This window comes from Rhinopithecus roxellana, chromosome 4 (genome assembly GCF_007565055.1).
Source record: "Rhinopithecus roxellana isolate Shanxi Qingling chromosome 4, ASM756505v1, whole genome shotgun sequence".
Classification (NCBI taxonomy): domain Eukaryota; kingdom Metazoa; phylum Chordata; class Mammalia; order Primates; family Cercopithecidae; genus Rhinopithecus; species Rhinopithecus roxellana.
In genome coordinates this window covers 48615382-48638111 of record NC_044552.1, presented here as the reverse complement: position 1 = coordinate 48638111, position 22730 = coordinate 48615382, and the positions used below count along the sequence as shown (strand labels likewise).

Sequence of the window (22730 nt, the reverse complement as noted above, 5' to 3'; positions counted from 1 at the left end):
TAACCTCATTTTTACAGTTTCTATTAATTTATTTTTCTGGGCTTCATTCTTACAATTTTCTCAAATCTTAATTACAGGCTAAGCTGCACTTAATCTGCTGTTCCCTTTGGTTACATGTAATCTGTTCAATTAATCCATTCGCTTTTGTATTTTAATGAGTATATTTCCACTTATAATGTTTCGTTTTGTCAAATACTAATTTTGTTTTCTGTAAAGATCTGTTCTTATGGTCTTCCTTTGCCTTTATGAACATTTCACATGGTTAATTTATAATCATTTTCAGGTTGTTCTGTTACCTTCTGTTCTGCTCTAATTTTTTTTCTGTTGTCTCCTGTGTTTGTTTCCCTTGTCTTAAGTTAGCTTGTTTTCTCATGTGCTTTATAGTTTTTACTGTGAGTGCCTTTTCATGGTGATTTTAGTTTCTGTAGGAATTCTATGAGCATCTTGAATTATTTAAATGATCCTATCAAAAGAATCTGATTGCTTTCTGCCCTTACCCTGTGGAATTTATCAATTCTTGAACAAATTTCTACCTTAATTTCTCAATTTGGGTTTCCACAATACTCATGTGTCACAAATCCACAACCCATAAAAATAGCTGGCATGGATCTCAATAACTGTGCATTGGCAAGGAGGTGCTGCCAGACTCCAAGACATAGTTCCAAATTCATACCTTAGCAGAACATCAAATTTTTCTCATGTAGATATTAAAATCCCATTACCACACTACTAGGTACTCTTTCTGGGATAGATACCTCCATCTGCTTCTGTGGTATCAGCCTACATGATTACCACATTTTCATTGATGAAACCTGAGACTTTTTTTTTCTTTTTCTGAGCTAGGTGATATGTTTTAAAAGTTATAAAATTTCTGTGTGTAATGAGAATGGAAAAGTCGGTCTATGGGTTAGCTAAGTCCTCCATAGTCCCTGTCGCTCACCATTATGCCCATAACCCCAGGATCAACCCCAAAGTTCCTCATGTATATTACAAGCTTGATACATTCACATAGCATATTTAGTTAAACATGTCTGAAGTGGTCATCATCCCTATTTCTCTCACATAAACCTGTTTCTCCTGCATTTGCCATTAAAAAAAATTACATAGTTATTCTCAGGGTCAGTCCTGCTAAGTCACTTGATGGTCACCTTTGTGAACTTATTCCATAACCAAAGGTTAGCTGATTCCTCCCCTCTAGCCTCTGCGGCATTTAGCCTCTGCCAGCAGCAGCTTGAGTGTACAGAACCATTCCCAAGAACCCTCTCCTAAGTGCTCTCCTTGTTTCTAGTCCCATGTCTCTCCATTTTGCTTCAATTTCTAATGTCAAAATTATATTCTTAGAGCATGGGTCCGATTACATATTTTTCCACTTTGAAAATCTTTAATGGCTTGCTATTTTTTTACTGAATAAACTGGTGTTCAAGTTTAGCAATCTGTGAAACTCCAATCTAACCTTCTACCTTTCTTTTACTATACATCCACAAAAACTTCATTTCAGTAAAAGTAAACTTCTTTCTATTACCCAAACCTTTCCTGAGATTTCTCTTCACTGTGTCTTTGCTCTTTGTAGATTCCCTGCCCTGCCTGAAAAAGCCATTATTTTGATTATGTTTCCATATATTCATATATTTTTAATGACTTCATTGTACTGGTAACTTCTTTATGAAATTTCTCTAAATCACCCCAGAGATTAGAATTACTTTAAAATTAAACAGTATGTATCTTTATCTCTCTTAATCTTATTGAATCTCTCTTATCTTATTGGTTTCGGCAGTACAATAATTATTTTTGAACATATTATATTTTCCCAGTCTGCTAAAAACTCTTTGAAGTTATGCTAAATTTTCATTTTCACAGCCCACATGGTATCACAAGACAGTACATTGTTTAAAACAAATATAGGTGCCCCTCAGTGTTTGTGGGAGATTCTCCCTATATACTTTAAATCATCTCTAGATTACTTGTAATACCAATACAATGTAAATACTATGTAAGTAGTTGCTATATTGTATTTTTATTTTTATTTTAAATTATTTTTAAAAATATTTTGGATTCATAGTCATCCCTATATGTAGAACCTGTGAATATTGAGTGCCTACTATATTCAATTGCTATTTCTTGTATGAATTAATACACAAATATGTCAGTTAAAATGTCATTTTCACCTTCTGAATATTTGTCTAAGACATTCCTAATTTTTAAAGTAAAAAAATAGGTAAGGGTTATTTATGTTCTAAATCCTGTAACCAGAGATAATAGCACATATCTGAGAGATCAGAACTTGAAATCCATTTTTTAAACATTATTCAGATGGCATAGTAATCATCAATCATATTGAAATTAATCTTGCTAAAATTAACAAAAAACACAGCATTACAATAAATCCTGTGGAAATGAATATGAATTGTTTTATTTGTATTTGTGCTAGTTGAGGTCATTTTTTAACAGTCTGTAAAAACATGATATAAAACAAGACTTGAAGTGTTTCAGTCTTTAATAACCTTACCTAGAAGAACTAAATCACGAAAAAGAATCTACAGTTAGGCCTTATCCCAGCCTACCTTCTCACAATTATCCCATGTTCCTCCAATCATCCTGGCAAAAATTGAAACAAAAAGTATAAATAAAAGCCATGTATAAATGTCACAAACATTTGGAGTGGAGTCAACTATTGCTTATCCTCAGAAAATAACAATGCCAGGAGTGATGAAATTACATGTAATCTCAAATAAAGGGAATTAAGATATATAAACATAGGAGCTACTTTGCTACATTCATGTGGAATACACCATTATATAGGCAACACAAAGCAACATGCCATTATTATTAAGTGAATGAACAATACATTTTGAGAGCCTGTAATATATTTATCACTGTGGATAACATAAAAATTAAAGACTGTTGCATGGCATCAATGAGTAATTCTGCTAAGATTCAATTTTTGCTCTAGAATACTTGACTGATTTTATTTCTCCTAAGCCTACTGTTAGAATACCATGTATTAAAAATATCTTCTGTATAAACTGTGATCTCTCTATAAATATATGCAAAGTTTAGAACAAAATTGTCATGTAATATCTTACTTTACATATAGTTTTGTTCCTAAAACTGTATATGCCTGAGGTTAATTAATTTATCTACTTAGTTCCTGATGAAACTAAGAAGTAAATTTGTATTCAAATTAGAATTCAAATTAGAATTTTAGGGTTTTCTTGGAAAGAAAATGGCATAACCTCCTTCAGCTGTTCATCCTTGGAAAAGTTGCTGTATAAAATATTTAAACATATGTGGGGCTAGACATTTGCTTACAATTTTGTAACCTCCACAATAAATCCATTTTACCAAGGGAAAACCTGAGTCTCAAGTAAATTAAATAGGTTGCAGAATACAAATAGAGTAAACTGCTGAACTAGGCTTTAAAACCAAACTGTCTGTCCAACTTGAAGGCTGGGTCTTTCTACTACATCAAATGAGCTGTTTACAATGAGAAAGCTTCCTATGTCAAGCTCAGATTTCCACTCTACAAGCTCAGACCTGGGAAGCCAGACATAGAGACTGGTTCAGACTAACTTTTAAATTATCTTTACCTTGATCTTATTTTCTGCCATACCTTTTAAAACTTTCTATACCTTTTTGCTCTATTTGTCTTTCCACTCTAATTGATAAACTACCTCATTTGATCCTTTGTGTTTTTGCCTCTTAAAATGATGAATCCTTGGAGTAATTTTTAGTTAAATGGCCTCAGTCCCACCCAGAGCCATGTGGAAAGGTGTTAAGAGTCCCATACTGGTAGAGTAGCCTTTAATTTCTGCAGTCTCAGTTACGTGCGTTAACCATGGTCTGAAAATAAGAAATGGAAAATTCCAGAATAATCAATTCACAAGTTTAAAATTGTAGGGCACTCTGAATAACATGATGTAATCTCATATCATGCTGTTTGAGATGTGACTCTGCCCTTTGACCAGCATATCCATGCTGTAGATGCACCCAGCACATTAGTCACTTAATGGTTCTCTCAGTTATGAGATCAACTGTATCTCAGTACTTGTGTTTAGATAACCCTTATTTTACTTAATGATGGGCCCAAAGCCTAAAAGTAGTGAAGTTGGCAACTTACATGTGCCAAAAAGAATCTGCAAAGTGCATCCTTTAAGTAAAATGAGGAAAGTTTTTAACTTAAAAAAATATTGTATGCTGAGGTTGCTAACATCTATGGTAAGAATATTAAACTCCTATCAATAGAATTGTGAAGAAGGAAAAAATAAATTCATGCTGGTTTTGCTGTCGTACCTCAAACTACAAAAATCACAGCCACAGTATGTGATAAGCTCTTAGTTAAGATGGGAAAGACATTAAATTTATGTGTGGAAAACATGAACAGAAAACATGTTCTGACTGAGGACCATGTGTTGTACCAGAAAGCATTGAACCTGTAAGACTTCAGCAAGGGATCTCCTGAAACTGGTGACCCCAAGCCATTACTGCAGGTAAAGGGTATTAACACAGATTCAGGAATAGGTTTGGACTCAAATATACAAAAATTACTGGAGAAGCGACATCTGCAGATTAAACTTTATTATACATATGTATGTAAAGGATAAAAACAGTATATATAGGGTTTGGTATAATACTATCCACAGTTTCAAGCATCCACTGGGGGTCTTGGAATACATCTCCTGCAGACAAGGGGGACTACTGTAAGTATTCTTTGGGACAATTCTAAATGGGACCTGCATGGCAGACTCCCTGCTCCCCAAACCCTCAAACTAAACCCAACTCAAAATCTGAATATGTTCCCAATGATCTGGGCCAGACACTTCGGGTAATATTTCAGATTCCATTTTATGATGACTTACACTGTTTGTTCTTCAGGAGAGATTTGTAAAATAGTCTCTCTTTTAAATAGCATGATTATGTACAAAATGTTATTTTATTCACCAAATTAAACCAATGTAGTTCCAGAGACTTTTCTCAGCGTTCTGTATTTCCCGGCTTTTGACTCTGTCTCTAACTAGCCAAGCTCTCAAATTTTTAATGATCCACTTAAATCTCTGAGACCTGAAACCTACATCACAGTGCAGTTTGTTCTCTTATGTTCAATATGAAAGACATTTCGTTTCATAGCTCCCACATATTTTATTTTATAAACTTCAATAGCATGTCTGCTTTTAAAAACAATAAAAAAGCATCAATGTTAAATTCAGCTACTAGAAATGAAACTAATTTTGCCTGTTTGATCTAGTGCTAAAACTTTAATTGCCACTTTTTTTTTGGCCTATCCACTCAAAATATTTAGCTTCTAGGTCGTCTGTACAGTTGATTGATGAGTGTAGAAGTGAGAATTTCAGAGGACTGACCACATGAAATGATGGGTGGAAAAGGCATTCCAAAGATCAGTAAGTTTGAGAAACTCAGTCCAACACAGCCGTCTTCCAGCCCTAGTTTAAAGAAGTCCTATATTTGGAAGGCCTGGTTAACATGGATAACCATGTTTAATCCAGGTGTCTGCAAATTTTTGAACCATGAATTTTCCCCTTACCTTTACCTCCACTACTGTTTTAATTTTAATGTAACCCGACTCAACATGTTGAGTAATGCTTTGGGAGAATCTGATTAGATATTTCCAAGGTAGAGCTCTGAGCTTGACCCATTTCAATCCCTAACTACATTTTTAAAATAAATTTTTGATTCAATTTTGAATTAATTGAGGAATGCCTAAGATTAAGTATGTTTTCTACTGAATTATATTGAAACCATTGAATAAGATTAAATACAAATTTATCGAATGCTTAGTATTTCCGAACTTTATTCAGAGTACTTCTTCCAGGTATGCTTTGTGTTCTAATTTCATATGAATAGTGTTTCTAAATAAAAGTAAATTTCTAAATGCTTTTAAGGAATTCATAGCAAAGTTAATGTCATGATAAAACCTTCTAAATGTTCATTTTTCTATTTCATATGTTGTACAACTCTCTTTAGATATTTATTAAATTCACTTTGTTACATACTTGTTTCACATTGACATCATATATAATGAAAGAAAAAGCATGTAAACAATAATTTTAAATTATTGTAAGTGACTGTACGGACTATGAACATATACCATTCAACCACTATCTGTGCTGAATTAATTTCACACCTTAGGGACACCATTAACTTTCTTGAAATTATTTGCATAAATTACAATTCTACTTCTTGCCCAGGTATGGCAAGGTATACTCTAGCAAGAGAATATTTAATAACAAAAAAGTATTAATGCTAATTTCATGAGAAATTATTAAACACATTCTTACCTCAAAATGTCTAAATGAAAGCTAGTTAGACACAACTGCACAAACCCAGCTTACAAATATTAACTGCTGCTGGGTATGTGCTATTCTGGCACACAGCAGTGCCAGAATAATATATAAAGCTTAAAAAGTATAAACCCTTAAACAAACCATATGTATGAAAGAAAATAGCTTTAACATATGTCTTATTTTTAGAGTTTTATGCACCATATTTTGGTGGTACATAATGATTGAATCATTCTTCCAGACCTAGGCCTCAACTGAACAATAGAATTTGGAAAGGAACTTCTGCGGGCAGCTTCTTGCTGCCCACTTACAAGAATATGATGCTATAAATGCAAGTGCACCATAGAGGCAGATCATCCAATGGAAGGGATTTGATGCTTTGTCATAAGAAATGCTGGCTACTAGTCACATTGTACTTAAAAATGGAGCCCTAAATAAGGAGACTCATTATCTCACTCAATAAGACTGCTATCTTCAGGGTCAGGATCTGAGTCCATACTGAGATTCTACATTAGACAAGGAGAACAGGAAACACAAACTCAATGCAATGTGACCTAGATGATTTGGCTAACTCAGCAAGTAGGTGGCAAGTTTTTGAATACATGTGTTTAGTTATAAATTATCTCTCAAAGGGAAAAAATAGTGTTTTGAAGGAGAATACTGTGCCCTGACTTCATGGCACTTGGGAAGATTGACATTTTAAAGGACGAGAATCATACAGAGCTGAACCAGTTAAAAAAAAATAAGAAGAAGAAATAAGAAATAAAAAAATAAGAAGTTCCTTACATTGAGGATCTTTCATCAAAGAAATTCTTCATGATTATATGTAATGCAATCCCTTTTGGAAGCATTTAAGACCAAATTAAATTTCACTGGTTTTGGATAAGAAGAAAGTCAATAGTAAGAAAAATAGTAGCTGAAGAGATGGATAAAATGAAAACCCTAGATTAATTACAGTTCTAGGAAAATCTGACTCCTTACCTCCTCCTAAATACTAAGCTCATTTTATTAATAAATTATGACTAAAATATGACATTATCACACCTGACAATTGTCTTTGTTTTTCTGTATCTAAAAGTAATCAATGCTTGTCTATATTAGTTGAAAAAAAATTCAACCCGTTACAATTCACTTTAAAATTTTATAATTGTTAAAACGATGAATTAATAATTTTGTGTGGCTCCTATGAAAATTGTTAAATGTACTCTTCTTTGAACTTTCAGTATAAACTTTCAGAAGGTTAATCACAAATCAAATGATTCCAGGCCACTTTATGTGAGAAGTATAAGATGTGATCATGTAAAGAAACTTTCATGGTTTATGCTTTAATATACAAACCTGCTGACCTTGTAATTTTATACTTTCTATTTATAATCATTTTAACCATGAAATTAATAATGGCAACTTACTGAGAATTTTCTTTTTAAATTAACACTCATAAAGAGTGAGCATGTGATTAATGTCATTTCAATAAAGAGAAGCTGATAATCACTTTAGACAAAAAATAATAAATTCCGAACATCTTATATATTAAAGCACTACTTCCTATCTTGAAGAATTTCAATTTTAAAAGGATCTTAGCAAGCCAATAGATATTTCTTTCAATAAATATGATTGATAAAAGGAAAATAATCACATTTGTCATAGGCTTTTATTTTTCTTTGCCTTCTTAACCTTTTAAAATTTAGACAGTTATTAGAAAAATTATCTAGATTTTTAAAAAAGTCACATGGACTGCACATTAAATAATAAAATCCAAACTGCGGATATTTCATTTTGCATTAACATATAATGTATATGTGCCAGTAGTTAGCTGACTCTGCATTTTATGTCACTGATTTGGCATGGTATCTTTTCACAATGTGCCCCAGATGTTATGTACAGTTCTCAGCATGTGTTAAAAATGTGTACATATGCATGTGTTGTGTGTGTGTTTCAGTGCGTGTGTGGCAGAATTTAACAATAGCCTTCATAACTGTAATAAAAGCTACTATTTGGACTATGTGAAAGTTTACTATTTTATAAAAATTGAAATAGTTTTAGTGAGCTTTTATAAAATGTGTTCTGCTTTATGGCCTTTAAAGCTGACAACTGATGACGTAAATTTTCTGGATGATTATCAAGTATATGTTGATGCAGCTGTTGCCATGCAAGACATGCTGAAGCATCTACTGCAGTTTCAACTAGTTGAGCATGGCTCCTTTCCTTAAATAGGTACTAATGGCTTATGACTTACAATGGTGAATACCTAAAATCGAGATTGCCAATAAAAATAAAATCTTATTTCAACTTTGTATAAATTGTGGGGAGGAAGAAGATATTTTCAACTACACAAATAGCTACTGAACTCAAATATGGAAAGGCATATTTCTGAAAATGATAGTGTTTCAGAAAATTCAGGAATTGTACTCCAAAGGAACAAAATCCACATTGGAAAACATACGTGTATCTATAGTATAATTCTACACTAAAGTCTCCACTGTACTCTACTCATTTGGTTTGACCATGGGTCACTTCTTGTTTATCAAAGCCTGGAAAGCTTTATAAGCCACAGCACGATTAGAAGTTGTCATTTTTCTGATGAGGCAATATTATTTGTCAAACAATGAGTATTAAGAGGGTTTAAGATTTTTATTAGCCCAATTATATTAACTATTCCATTTTACAAGAGACAAAAAGTTACTTCCTACAACTTATATTTGCATCCATCTTTCAACACTAAAAAAACCGTTCCTATTGTTGAAGAGCAAGCCACATAAGCACTTTACTTCTTATAGTCTCATGCTTTTTAACTGTCCAGTGAGAATTGCTTTATTCTAAAGTTTGTACTCCACACTTTAAACACATATTGAACTAGAATAGGGGCTTCATCTTTCTCTTTATTTAAAAAAAAAGAAATTGAGACAACTTATTTATATTTGAATTGAGAAACCGATAGCATATCTCTCCTTTTTGATTGTGGTTGTGTAACTTTTGCCTGAAAAATAGATATCCTTTATTTTATGTCTTTGGAAATATATTATCTTGGATTTTAATTTTTTCTCATATAGTCCTTACATGATATGTATTTATCTTAATTACAAAAGTAATTTCAAATTTTAGAAAGTCATGTAGACTTACTATGGAGGACAGGAAAAATATAAATAGAAAACAAATCAACAAAATATTTTACTAGGTATAGTCTAACTCTAATTGTTTCCCCAAAACACCTTGGTTGAAATTCCAATCATTTCAATAATACTCTCAGCCAAAATTGACTCATTTGTCTTTCTCATTAACTGATGAATCTTTCCTGCTACTATGAACTTTGCTCACCTCAACTAAGGGAAGTACAGCCTGCACCCAAATCCATCCCCAGCTTTCAACCTTCTATTACCAATCTCTATACATGTTAACTTGTTAAGATGTGTGTTCATCATATCTCCATATGTATGAAATTAATAGAAAAAAATAGCTAATGTCTTAGAAACATTCTTCCTTAAGTAACAAACACACACAAAAATGCATTATAGGTTTCACAGCACATAGGCCTGGTTATAATACTTAAGGCAACTATTGGTCCTGGAAGTAGTCAAGCACCAAGGCAGATTTTTCCCTCTCTCCTCCCTCCCTCTATATCTTTCATCATGCTAGGAGCCTCCTTTTTCCATTTCCACTTTCTACTACTCTGTCCTGTCACTGATTTGCATGTGGCTCCATCCTAGGAACCCCAAAATAGTGAACTCAGTGACAAAAATCACATAATTTTTCAATACAAGTAACCATCTTTGGTATTCCATTTCTGAACTCCTGAGATAGAAAATTAGGTTTGTGGAAATTAGATTTGGGTCAGTTTTTCTTTTCCATGTCCTGTAATCAACAGCTCTTAGAATGAACAGCCGATAAGTTTCTACAAGAAAAAGGCAAGGCGAGGAGAAAAGGATTGATATGTCTGATACCCCTAAATTTACAGAAATCATATATAATAGAAAATAGTAGAGAACTGAAAGTTTATATTTATCTTCTACAAGCAATTTATCAAGTATTTTTAAATGGTGTTCTGCAAGATGCTATGGAGGTGCTTTGGGATCACCCAGAGGAAGTACAGAAGTCAGCCACTGAGGGGGAGAAAGAATGGGTAAAATGATTTCCTAGAGCAGCTCAGTTTTATGTCTGCTGTATTCTATTGAAGTTCTACATAAAATACTCTTTGAAGAAAAAGTCATGTTTTTTAAAAATTTTGAAAACCACATTACGTGATTCTTTTCCAAAAGATGTTGTGAGTTTATACCAACTTATCAGCTCATGTAGGCTGAGATGAGAGGGCTGCATTTGGGTGACAGAGTGTTAATAAAATAGTTAATAATGCCAGATTTGCATGCTAGTTCCTCTGATTTCAATTGCATTACACATTCCACAAGCTAGATACTCACTAATAATCATCAATGATGTTAATGAGATGTAACTATATAGTGATTGCCCTGATTAAAGTAGAAATATGATATTCTATGTATATTTTTATAAATGATATAAGAATCTCTAGATAATTTATGAGTAAGCTTTAACAATAAATATCAACAAAACAGAATCTGTGGGATTTCATAAGTACCCTCGTGCTGGAATATTCATGTGTCTTGCAGACTTAACAACCTCCTCAAACTTTCCCATACTTTCTTCAATGGAACAGTTAATATTCTTCTTGCTAAAGGATTCAGATGCAGCTCCAAAAACTGATATCTCAGTAGCTCCCGCAGCAACCTGAAAAACATAATTTAAAGCCAAAGCTAATAATTTCAAAAATGTGAATGGTAGTGGTAGAAGAAAGATTAACTACTTTATGAAGGCATACATGTATTCTTCAATATTTGCCTTAGAATTTAAAATTAGATTCTTCTCATCTTGCCACATATACTCTTTCAAAATGTAAAAATATTTTATAGTAACAGAATAATCCACAAACTGCAATATTCATAAGTCTATGAGGCACAAAAACACAATGAGGATGTTCTTTTTAATTATGCCTTTTATAAATTATGTATTATCTTCAGAAATACTGTAACCCCAATTATGGAAAATATTAGCACCCCAATAAAACCCTTATCCTCCATGAAAAAATATTTTCAAACCAATTATTAAAATGGAAGATATTAAATACTTTGTTTTTCTTCTTTTCCTACAATCCAACAGAAAAATATTTTTCCAACTCATCATTTAGATTTTGCCCCCAGTTTTTCTTTGATCTCCTAATCTAGCTTTTATTTTTTTTGTATCCTGATTTCTACAGCCATACTCTTGTCTACCTAATGCTTTGATTCTTTTGCCAGTCTTTAAATCCAAAATATTAATCTAATCAATTTCCTTTTTGTACTTTTTGTCAATTTTATTCCTTCCTCCAGGCTCTCCAATGACTTGTTTTTCAAATGTCAAGCCTCTTAGTCCTTTAGCTAGATGTTTAAGATCTTCCGTGAATGTATTTCTAGCACTTTGCCTACGTTCTCCCCTCTTGCTAATCCCCTGTTAACACATGGTGGGAGGCTGGGCGCAGTGACTGATGCCTGTAATCCCAGCACTTTGGGAGGCCAAGGCAGGCAGATCACAAGGTCAAGAGATCAAGACCATCCTGGCCAACGGCCAACATGGTGAAACCCCGTCTCTACTAAATATACAAAAATTAGCTGGGTATGGTGGCATACATCTGTAGTCCCAACTACTTGGGAGGCTGAGGCAGGAGAATCGCTTGAACCTGGGAGGTGGAGGTTGCAGTGAGCCAAGATCACGCCACTGCACTCCAACCTGGTGACAGAGCCAAACTCCATCTCTAAAATAAAATAAAATAAAATAAAATAAAATAAAATAAAATAAAATAAAATAAAATAAAATAAATACATTGGGAGAGAAAAACCTAAAAGCTATCTTTTCATCTTTCCTCAAACATTTAAAAAATATTGGCTTCTATGCCTCTATCCAAAATAAATTTTCAGTTTCTAAAATAAAAACCCTGTTAGTGAACATCTACTATTTGTCTGTTTTGTTTTTAGTACTGTGGATGTGCTTTTTGTCATCTACAAACAACTGTGTAAACTAAGTGTTGTTATGCCCATTTTACAGATGAAACAGCTGTAGCACAAAAAAAGGTAAATACTTGGCATGATATCACACAGGGAGTAAAAGTTCTAGAGTCACATTTTGAGCACAGAATTGCTTAACTCCCAAGTCAAGATTAGTTCCACTCCAGTGCTTGCTCTTCTGAGTTAACATGAGAGTGTCCTTTCAGTACCTTCTTCAAGGTAAGATACGTTCTTTACTTTGTTACGATTAGTAGATGACACCAATATTTACAATTTTGTAAATGACTTTTTAAACAATGCAATAAAAATTTTATCAAATCAAACCCAAGGGAAAAATAAATGGTTCTAACAAAATACAGTATATGATTAATACCCCACAACCTCAACTTTACATAATACAGTTTCACATAATGAATATTTTTCATTAATATTCATTAATACCAGAAATAGCTGCTGTAAAACCTATGCAATAAGCCCATATAAGGATAACACCTTAAAATTGAAGAGGATTGTCTTATATATATAATTATTAAAGCTTTATTTAAATTATATAAATTTTTAAATCACAGAGGATCAAAAGAAACAAACCAGAAGATAAATAGGGAAAGTAACTAGAGCCAGATAAAATGACAATTAGTTTTCACCCAGAGAGAGAAAATAAGACACAAAAAGCTGATCAACAAAGGTTGACAAAAATAATTATGAAATTCAACAGTAATAATAACTATACAAATTACATTGAAAAATGCTTAAATAGTGTTCTATATTACTTAAGAAGAAGCACAAAATACACTTCTAAAAAATTTCACAAAAATGCAGAATTTTACTTTTGTGTTTTGACTTTTGAACAGTGAAGCTGGAAGAGCCAGGTATATAGACCACTTTAGTCCCTAACAATGCTGTGAGGACATGGAGCTCTATGTCTTCATGTTAGTACATTAGCAGAGTATTTATATTACAGGTGAGTTACACATGACACAATTTTAACTTTATAAATATCTTTAAAACAATAAGAGGCATATCAATTTTAGAAATATAAGTAGCGCACTTACAGCACGGTGAAAACCCTGAAGATTAGGAGTAAGGACAGGATAGCGAACTCCTGGATATTGACGAATGCCTTTCATTACTTCAGTGTGATCAGCCATCTTAAATACATAATAGTTACATGTAAATGTGTAACTTTGAATATGTTACCAAGAATCATTTTAGTTTCAGGTAGGTTATATTTACATAGGCAGAGTCTTTAAATTAATATCTGAAATAAAAAAATTATGCCAGTGAATGTAAAGGAAATTAGTTCTCAGTCTCATAGATGTATAATAAGTAGAGATGAGTTTAACTGTTTTACAGAATGGGATCTGGCAAAATGAGTTATTACGGATAGGAATTCAGAACTTTACTATTTTCACTTGACCAATCTTTATTCCCTTCCTTTCATTTCATGGTCCAAGGCTGAAATATTTCTGAGATTGGGGAGAGTTGGAAAGTCAATATGCTATTCATTTACCATCCATATGAAAATTTTATGTCCAAATAATTTTCGGTGTATGAAATTTCACAATGGTTAGTAAAATGTAAATTACACATATTCTTTAGAACAGTTTAACAAGGCTGAGATCCCAGAAAGTTATTTGGTGAGCATTGGTGTTTTAGTTAGTAATAGTTATAAAGCTTTATGTAGCACTATCATAGTATTACCACATGTTCTCATATGTGAACAAATTAATACAGTAGATAGAGTTTTCACCTGAAAAATTTAACCTACCCTGTCACTTTGTTTTCTGTATCTCTAAAAAGCTCAACTTTGAATTAAAATATCAAATTTACCAGTTTGCCACAAAGTCTAAGAATTAGCTTCTTAAAACAACAACTATTAATCAGATCCCATAATCATCATACAGAGAAATTACTGTTGACATAACCATGAACCTTGCATATTTAAAAATAATAAATTATGGCATGAACAATAAATATGAAGAATAACATATAAGCAGTGGAAAGTATACAAAATGAATATGGAAAAAGCTGTGAAAACATACCAAACCAAAATTGGAATCCTCAACATAGAAATGCAGAAAAAGCCTTTTGGGTTTTCTTTATATAACTTGGCTTGCTATTATCAGAATGCATTATTTTTAAATTAAAAAAATTAAAAGCAAATAAATCCAAACAAAAAAATGCTTTTAAAATATAGCTAAACACATTTAACAAATATTATAATTTTAAATATAACAATACATGTTACGATATTTACCCTTATTGATACATTCATCTTGTCAACTCTCAAATGCCAGCAGAGTTAAATTTAATGCTTTCAATTAGTATAATCCGGATTACTTAAATGAGTTTTTAAAAACATATACATTTGAAATTGAATAAGATACAAAAAAGTACCTTCCTTTGACTGACATCATGCCTTATTACATTTACGCTTTCATGTTTCATTCATAAACACATTTATTTGTGTTTACCAGGTGATCTTTTCTCACTTATTTCTATAATATTGTATCCACTATCCCCTGCCTCACCCATTCCCATCTTTTCCAAACACTATCTACCACATTCACTTATAATGCATAAAAGTGATATCTCTCATTTCATTCTAAATCTATCTGACTTTAATCTAGCTGTTTATTGAGCCCCTACTATGTCCAAAGCTCTGTGCTAGGTCCTGTGGAAAATAAAAATACAGACCTTACTTTCCTATGGGAAAATGAGGTTATTGTGCTGAAGTAATTAGTAGTATAGTTAGGGAGACAAAACAGATACACATGGAATGTTAACAATTCAAAGAAATATACTGGTTGTAAATGAGATCACAGATTTTAGAGTTCAGAATGAATAAAGGTTGGTATGGTCTATAATAGTCTGGGAGAGTTTGAAAGAGCGTATGCGATACAAACTACAGTCCTTGACTGTGGCATTGTTCCAACAAAAAATGGTCACGCCAATATTTCTGGTCCTATATGTTCTTCCAGGATCTCACTACTTTTCACAAAGAGGTAGACATTATTTACTCTTTTCCTTGAAGCTGGGTAGGCTGTGATTCCTCTAACTCTTAGAGTGTAGTGGAAATCATACTATATGACTTCTGAAGCCAGGTTATAAAAAAGGATACAGCTTCCATATGGCTTTCTCTTTTGGGGAAAGCCACTGTAGGGGAAATCAGCCAACATCCTGTAAGAAAGCCCAAATTAGCCTACGCAAAGAGGCCACATAAGGAGACCCTCATGCAGAACCCATGTGAAGAGGAACTGAGGCCCCCAGCCAATCGTCAGTGTAACCCCTGAATTTGTGATTGAAGTAGCCTCCAGATGACTTCTGCCTCCAGCATTTGAGTCATCCAGCTGAGGCCCTAGACACTGAAGACCAGAGACAACCTGTCCCCCATGTCCTCTTCAAATCCTGGCCCACAGAATTAGTAAGCATAATAAATGTTTACTTACACCACTAAGTTCTCAGGTAATTCATTTTACAGCTATAAAAGCTGGAACACTGAAAAATCAATAGGGTTGAAAAAGAAAGATGGACAGTTGCATAAGTGGTAACATATTATTTGGCTGGAGAAGATTATTAGTGAACAATGGGGATGAGCTTATAAATGAAGAGGAAACTACACACTTTGATGTGTCTTTGAGGTAGGTTCATGTTAGTACAAAGATCCTGATTTATCCTGAAGGCAATAGAAAGCCATGGAGAATGGGTGTTGAGAAAGGAGAAGACTGGACTAAAGGGTACATAATGGAATGAAGGCAGAAATAAATATGTCTTGGAAACCAATGAGAACAAAGATACAACATACCAGAATCTCTGGGACACATTTAAAGCAATGTGTAGAGGGAAATTTATAGCACTAAATGCCCACAAGAGAAAGCAGGAAAGATTTAAAATTGACACCCTAACATCACAATTAAAAGAACTAGAGAAGCAAGAGCAAACACATTCAAAACTAGCAGAAGGCAAGAAATAACTAAGATCAGAGCAGAACTGAAGGGGATAGAGACACAAAAATCCATCAAAAAATCAAAGAATCCAGGAGCTGGTTTTTTGAAAAGATCAACAAAATTGATAGACTGCTAGTAAGACTAATAAAGAAGAAAAGAGAGAAGAAACAAATGAAAAAAAAAAGCAGTAAAAAATAATAAAGGGGATATCATCACCTATCCCACCTAAATATAAACTACCATCAGAGAATACTATAAACTCCTCTAGGCAAATAAACTAGAAAATCTAGAAGAAATGGATAAATTTCTGGACACATACACCCTCGCAAGATTAAACAAGGAAGAAGTTGAATCCCTGAATAGACCAATAACAGGCTCTGAAATTGAGGCAATAATTAATAGCCTACCAACCAAAAAAAGTCCAGGACTACATGGATTCACAGCAGAATTCTATTAGAGGTACAAGGTGGAGCTGGTACCATTCCTTCTGAAACTATTCCAATCAATAGAAAAAGAGGGAATCCTCCCTAACTGATTTTATGAGGTCAGCATCATCCTGATACCAAAGCCTGGCAGAGCCACAACAAAAAAAAGAGAATTTTAGACCAATATCCCTGATGAACATCAATGCAAAAAATCCTCAATAAAATACTGGCAAACCGAATCCAGCAGCACATCAAAAAGCTTATCCACCATGATCAAGTGGGCTTCATCCCTGGGAGGCAAGGCTGGTTCAACAAACGCAGATCAATAAGTGTAATCCAGCATATAAACGGAACCAAAGACAAAAACTACATGATTATCTCCATAGATGCAGAAAAGGCCTTTGACTAAATTCAACAGCCCTTCATGCTAAAAACTCAATAAATTAGTTATTGATGGGACATATCTCAAAATAATAAAAGCTATTTACGACAAACGCACAGCCAATATCACACTGAATGGACAAAAACTGGAAACATTCCCTTTGAAAACTGGCACGAGACACGGATGCCCTCTCTCACCACTCCTATTCAACATAGTGTTGGAAGTTCTGGCCAGGGAAATCAGGCAGGAGAAAGAAATAAAGGGTATTCAATTAGGAAAAGAGGAAGTGAAATTGTCCCTGTTTGCAGATGACATGATTGTATATTTAGAAAACCCCATCATCTTAGTGCAAAATCTCCTTAAGCTGATAAGCAACTTCAGTAAAGTCTCAGGATACAAAATTAATGTGCAAAAATCACAAGCATTCTTATACACCAATAACAGACAAACAGAAAGCCAAATCATGAGTGAACTCCTATTCACAATTGCTTCAAAGGGAATAAAATACCTAGGAATCCAACTTACAAGGGATGTAAAGGACCTCTTAAAGGAGAACTACAAACCACTGCTCAACAAAATAAAAGAGGACACAAACCAATCAAAGAACATTCCATACTCATGGATAGGAAAAATCAATATCATGAAAATGGCCATACTGCCCAAGTTAATTTATAGATTCAATGCCATCCCCATCAAACTACCAATGACTTTCTTCACAGAATTGGAAAAAATTACTTTAAAGTTCATATGGAACCAAAAAAGAGCCTGCATTGCCAAGACAATCCTAAGCCAAAAGAACAAAAGCTGGAGGCATCACACTACCTGACTTCAAATTATACTACAAGGCTACAGTAAGCAAAACAGCATGGTACTGGTACCAAAACAGAGATACAGACCAAAGGAACAGAACAGAGCCCTCAGAAAGAATACGACACATTTACAACCATCTGATCTTTGACAAACCTGACAAAAACAAGAAATGGGGAAAGGATTCCCTATTTAATAAATGGTGCTGGGAAAACTGGCTAGCCATATGTAGAAAGCTGAAACTGGATCCCTTCCTTACACTTTATACAAAAATTAATTCAAGATGGATTAAAGACTTAAATGTCAGACCTAAAACCATGAAAACCCTAGAAGAAAACCTAGGTAATACCATTCACGACATAGGCATGGACAAGGACTTCATGTCTGAAACACCAAAAGCAATGGTAACAAAAGCCAAAATTGACAAATGAGATCTAATTAAACTGAAGAGCTTCTGCACAGCAAAAGAAACTACCATCGGAGTGAACAGACAACCTACAGAATGGGAGAAAATATTTGCAATCTACTCATCTGACAAAGGGCTAATATCCAGAATCTACAAAGAACTCAAACAAATTTACAAGAAAAAAAAAATGACTCCATCAAAAAGTGGGTGAAAGATATGAACAGACACTTCTCAAAAGAAGACATTTATGCAGCCAACAGACACATGAAGAAATGCTCATCATCACTGGCCATCAGAGAAATGCAAATCAAAACCACAATGAGATACCATCTCACACCAGTTAGAATGGCAATCATTAAAAAGTCAGGAAAAAACAGGTGCTGGAGAGGATGTGGAGAAAGAGGAACACTTTAACACTGTTGGTGGGACTGTAAACTAGTTCAACCATTGTGGAGGACAGTGTGGCGATTCCTCAAGGATCTAGAACTACAAATACCATTGACCCAGCTATCCTTTTACTGGGTATATACCCAAAGTATTATAAATCACGCTGCTATAAAGACACATGCACACGTATGTTTATTGTGGCACTATCCACAATAGCAAAGACTTGGAACCAACCCAAATGTCCATCAGTGATAGACTGGATTAAGAAAATGTGGCACATATACACTATGGAATACTTCGCCGCCATAAAAAAGGATGAGTTCATGTCCTTTGTAGCGACATGGATGAAGCTGGAAACTATCATTCTCAGCAAACTATCTCAAGAACAAAAACCAAACACTGCATGTTCTCACTCATAGGTGGGAACTGAACAATGAGAACACGTGGACACAGGAAGGGGAACATCACACACTGGGGCCTGTCGTGAGGAGGGGGAGGGGGTAGAGGGATAGCATTAGGAGATATACCTAATGTAAATGACCAGTTAATGGGTTCAGCACACCAACATAGCACATGTATACATATGTAATAAACTTGCACATGGTGCACATGTACCCTAGAACTTAAAGTATAAAAAAAATTGTAGTATTACAGAACAATTAATTTGGGGTAGGTGTACAGGATAGTCTAGAAGAGAGGCCAACTCTCAGGTAATTGTGAGAATCCAGCTTGTGACAAGTTCCGCGGCAGAAAAAAATGGTACTGGGAATAGAACTAAAGAAAAATGAAGAGGACACAGTGGCTAATAACACAGAGGAGCACTTTACTCAAAATTGTATTTCTCACCATTTTATAGCCTTCCTTTGTAAATAGTTTGTACATATTTAAACAGAGTTCTTGATTGCATATCCATGAATTTAGCTTTTGTGCTTGATGCTGTTTAGAGTGTGAGCTCTCTCTGTTTCTGTTTTTCTTTCTTTCTTTTTTTTTTTTTTTTTTTTTTTTTTTGAGGTGGAGTCTCGCTCTGTTGCCGGGGCTGGAGTGCAGTGGCCGGATCTCAGCTCACTGCAAGCTCCGCCTTCCGGGTTCACGCCATTCTCCTGCCTCAGCCTCCCGAGTAGCTGGGACTACAGGCGCCCGCCACCTCGCCCGGCTAGTTTTTTGTATTTTTTAGTAGAGACGGGGTTTCACTGTGTTAGCCAGGATGGTCTCGATCTCCTGACCTTGTGATCCGCTCGTCTCGGCCTCCCAAAGTGCTGGGATTACAGGCTTGAGCCACCGCGCCCGGCCTGTTTCTGTTTTTCTAACATGCATACACAAACGTGCATGCACACACACATTACAAAAAGAAATAAGCAAACTTATTCCTAATAATAAGCAGAAAGAAAAGCAAAGTTTTAGGAAATTGTAATAAAATGTAAAACAACTAAAGAATAATGTTAATCAAATTATTAATGCTTAAGCCTAAGTAAGCATAGTATGTATAAATATCTATTAGAGATATGTATTTTCATGATAACAAAAGTTAATAAAGAGCATGTTCCTAACCAAATACAGATTTGGACGGAGATTGGAAGTATATCATAAAGTACAATAATGGGCAAATAAACAAATTTTAATCTACAATAAATATAGGTAATGTTGGTCTATATTTAATTTATCCGGCACGTAATTTAACAAAAATCTTGAGACAGTGTGAGGAAGCTTATATAACGAAGCAAACAATAATTTTTTTAATAGATGTTTCAATCAATAGATCAAGAAAACCAAATACTGCATGTTCTAACTCATAAGTGGGAGCTAAACAATGAGAACACATGGACACAGGGAAGGGAACATCACACACTGGGGCCTGTCGGGGGGTGGAGGTTGGGGGGAAGGATAGCATTAAGAGAAATACCTAATGTGGGTGACTGGTTGATGGGTGCAGCAAACCACCATGGCACATGTATACCTATGCAACAAACCTGCACATTCTGCCAGGTTTGTTACATAGGTATACATTTAAGTTCTGGAACTTTAAGTTCCCAGAACTTAAAGTATAATAAATAAATAAATAAAAGAAATAAAGAAAAAAAGGAAAATGAACAGAGATGATAATGAAATTCCCAGATCATGAAAACTAAATTTTGATAATCACTGAAGGTATCTTTTTTTTTTTCTTTGAGAAGGAGTCTCGCTCTGTCACCCAGGCTGGAGTGCAGTGGCCAGATCTCAGCTCACTGCAAACTCCGCCTCCCGGGTTTACGCCATTCTCCTGCCTCAGCCTCCCGAGTAGCTGGGACTACAGGCGCCCGCCACCTCGCCCGGCTAGTTTTTTGTATTTTTTTAGTAGAGACGGGGTTTCACTGTGTTAGCCAGGATGGTCTCGATCTCCTGACCTCGTGATCTGCCCGCCTCGGCCTCCCAAAGTGCTGGGATTACAGGCTTGAGCCACCGCGCCCGGCCACTGAAGGTATCTTAATAAAATTATGATAAATACAGAAAGTAGAATCCAAAAAAACACTACTTTTACGTTTAAAAAATTGCTCACAATATAATGAGGCCATTCAAGAAAATAATAGTACTCTGTCTTAATTTAGTCAGTAAAGGCAAGTAAGTAAAGAGTTTTAGGATAATCCTGATAGAATATCATTTTATTACAATGAATAAAAAAGGGCAGGTTCCAACTAAACGTACAAAGTCCTTGCTTTAATTTTTTTTTTCTCTTGGGGAGTTTATGTTATATTTCAATCTTAATGTTGTTTTAATGTCTAAAGTTTAACTATAATTTAAACAATGAAACTAACAATTCATTTACATTACTGTTTTGACATTTCAAAAAAACCCTTCTACATCTGGTTTTATTTAACAAATGTTTTTCAGATTTTGCAGTGATTTTTCAAATTTAAAGTGATAAAAATCCTCATGATTTGGTTAGTAACAAGTTTTGCCATCATCAGCACACAGTCTGGAAATGGCAATATCTATATATCTCTAGCCAAAAAAAAAAAAAAAAAAAAAAAAAAAAAAAAAAAAAAAAAAATAGGCCTACCATGGTTAAGAATTGTTTTAAGCATGCACATTTTGATATAGATTCAAATCATCACAATGTTCGTGTAACACTTTGCAAGAGTTTTCAAGATATGCAAAGTATCACGAGGATTATAACCTAACAAGCTTAGAGATTTTATTTGCTACTAACTCTATCATGATGTAATTAAACTAGGATAGTTCATGCTATACACATTTAGACATGCTACCATGTTGTAATTACCTGAATACTATAATGCGTTCTAAATATTTAGGCTTTCAATATGTTCTCCAGACAATGGCCATGGCTGAAATACAGTTTAAGTGTTGCTAGTGTCCTCAGCTCACTCAAATTCCCTGAGATTAGTGGAATTTCAAGATAATGCATATGAGAATGCAGTGATAAACAATGAAACAGTTTCTCAAAAACTTCTGAAAGAGAATCATATTGGAAATTTCAACTGTTCTTTGTAAGTAGGCTACAGCAGACCTAGCTTTATTCAGCTTTGCTTTATTGTATTTCACAGGTACTGTGTTTTTTACAAATTGAAGGCTTGTGGGAGCTCTGAGTTGATCAAGTTCTATTGGCATCATTTTTCCAACAGAATGTGCTCACTTGGTATCTCTATGTCACATTTTGGTAAGTCTCACAATATTTAAAACTTTTTCATCATTATTATATCTGTTATGGTGATCTGTGATCACTGATCTTTGATGTTACTATTGTCATTATTTTGTGGCACCATGAATCACACCCATATAAGATGACAAATTTAATAAGTAAAGGCTGTGTGTGTTCAACTGCTCTATCAACTGGGCACTCCCCAGCTCTCTCCCTCTCCTCAGAACTCCCCATTCCTTGAGACACAACAATATTGAAATTAAGCCTATTAACCTTAAAATGGCCTGTAATGTTCAAGTGAAAGGAAGACGCACATATCTCTCACTTTAAATCAAAAGCTAAAATGATTAAGTGCAGTGAGAAAGGAATATTGAAAGCCCAGATAAGTGAAAAACCAGG

At 34.2% G+C, this 22730-nt stretch overlaps 1 protein-coding gene across 4 annotated transcripts in view; it reads right to left on the bottom strand.

The window, feature by feature from the left end:
- The window catches only part of HMGCLL1 (3-hydroxymethyl-3-methylglutaryl-CoA lyase like 1), a 151112-nt gene that overhangs the window by 66716 nt on the left and 61666 nt on the right, over positions 1–22730 (bottom strand). For 2 of the 4 annotated variants that reach the window (XM_030928956.1, XM_030928957.1), the window contains 2 exons: positions 13396–13491; positions 10885–11033 (listed from right to left, as the gene is read on the bottom strand). The exons of 1 other annotated variant lie outside the window; for it this stretch is intronic. In XM_030928956.1, the coding sequence (XP_030784816.1) occupies positions 10885–11033; positions 13396–13491 (245 nt within the window). The remainder of the gene's footprint in view (positions 1–10884; positions 11034–13395; positions 13492–22730) is intronic. One more of the 4 variants, XM_030928958.1, reaches the window with a different exon arrangement.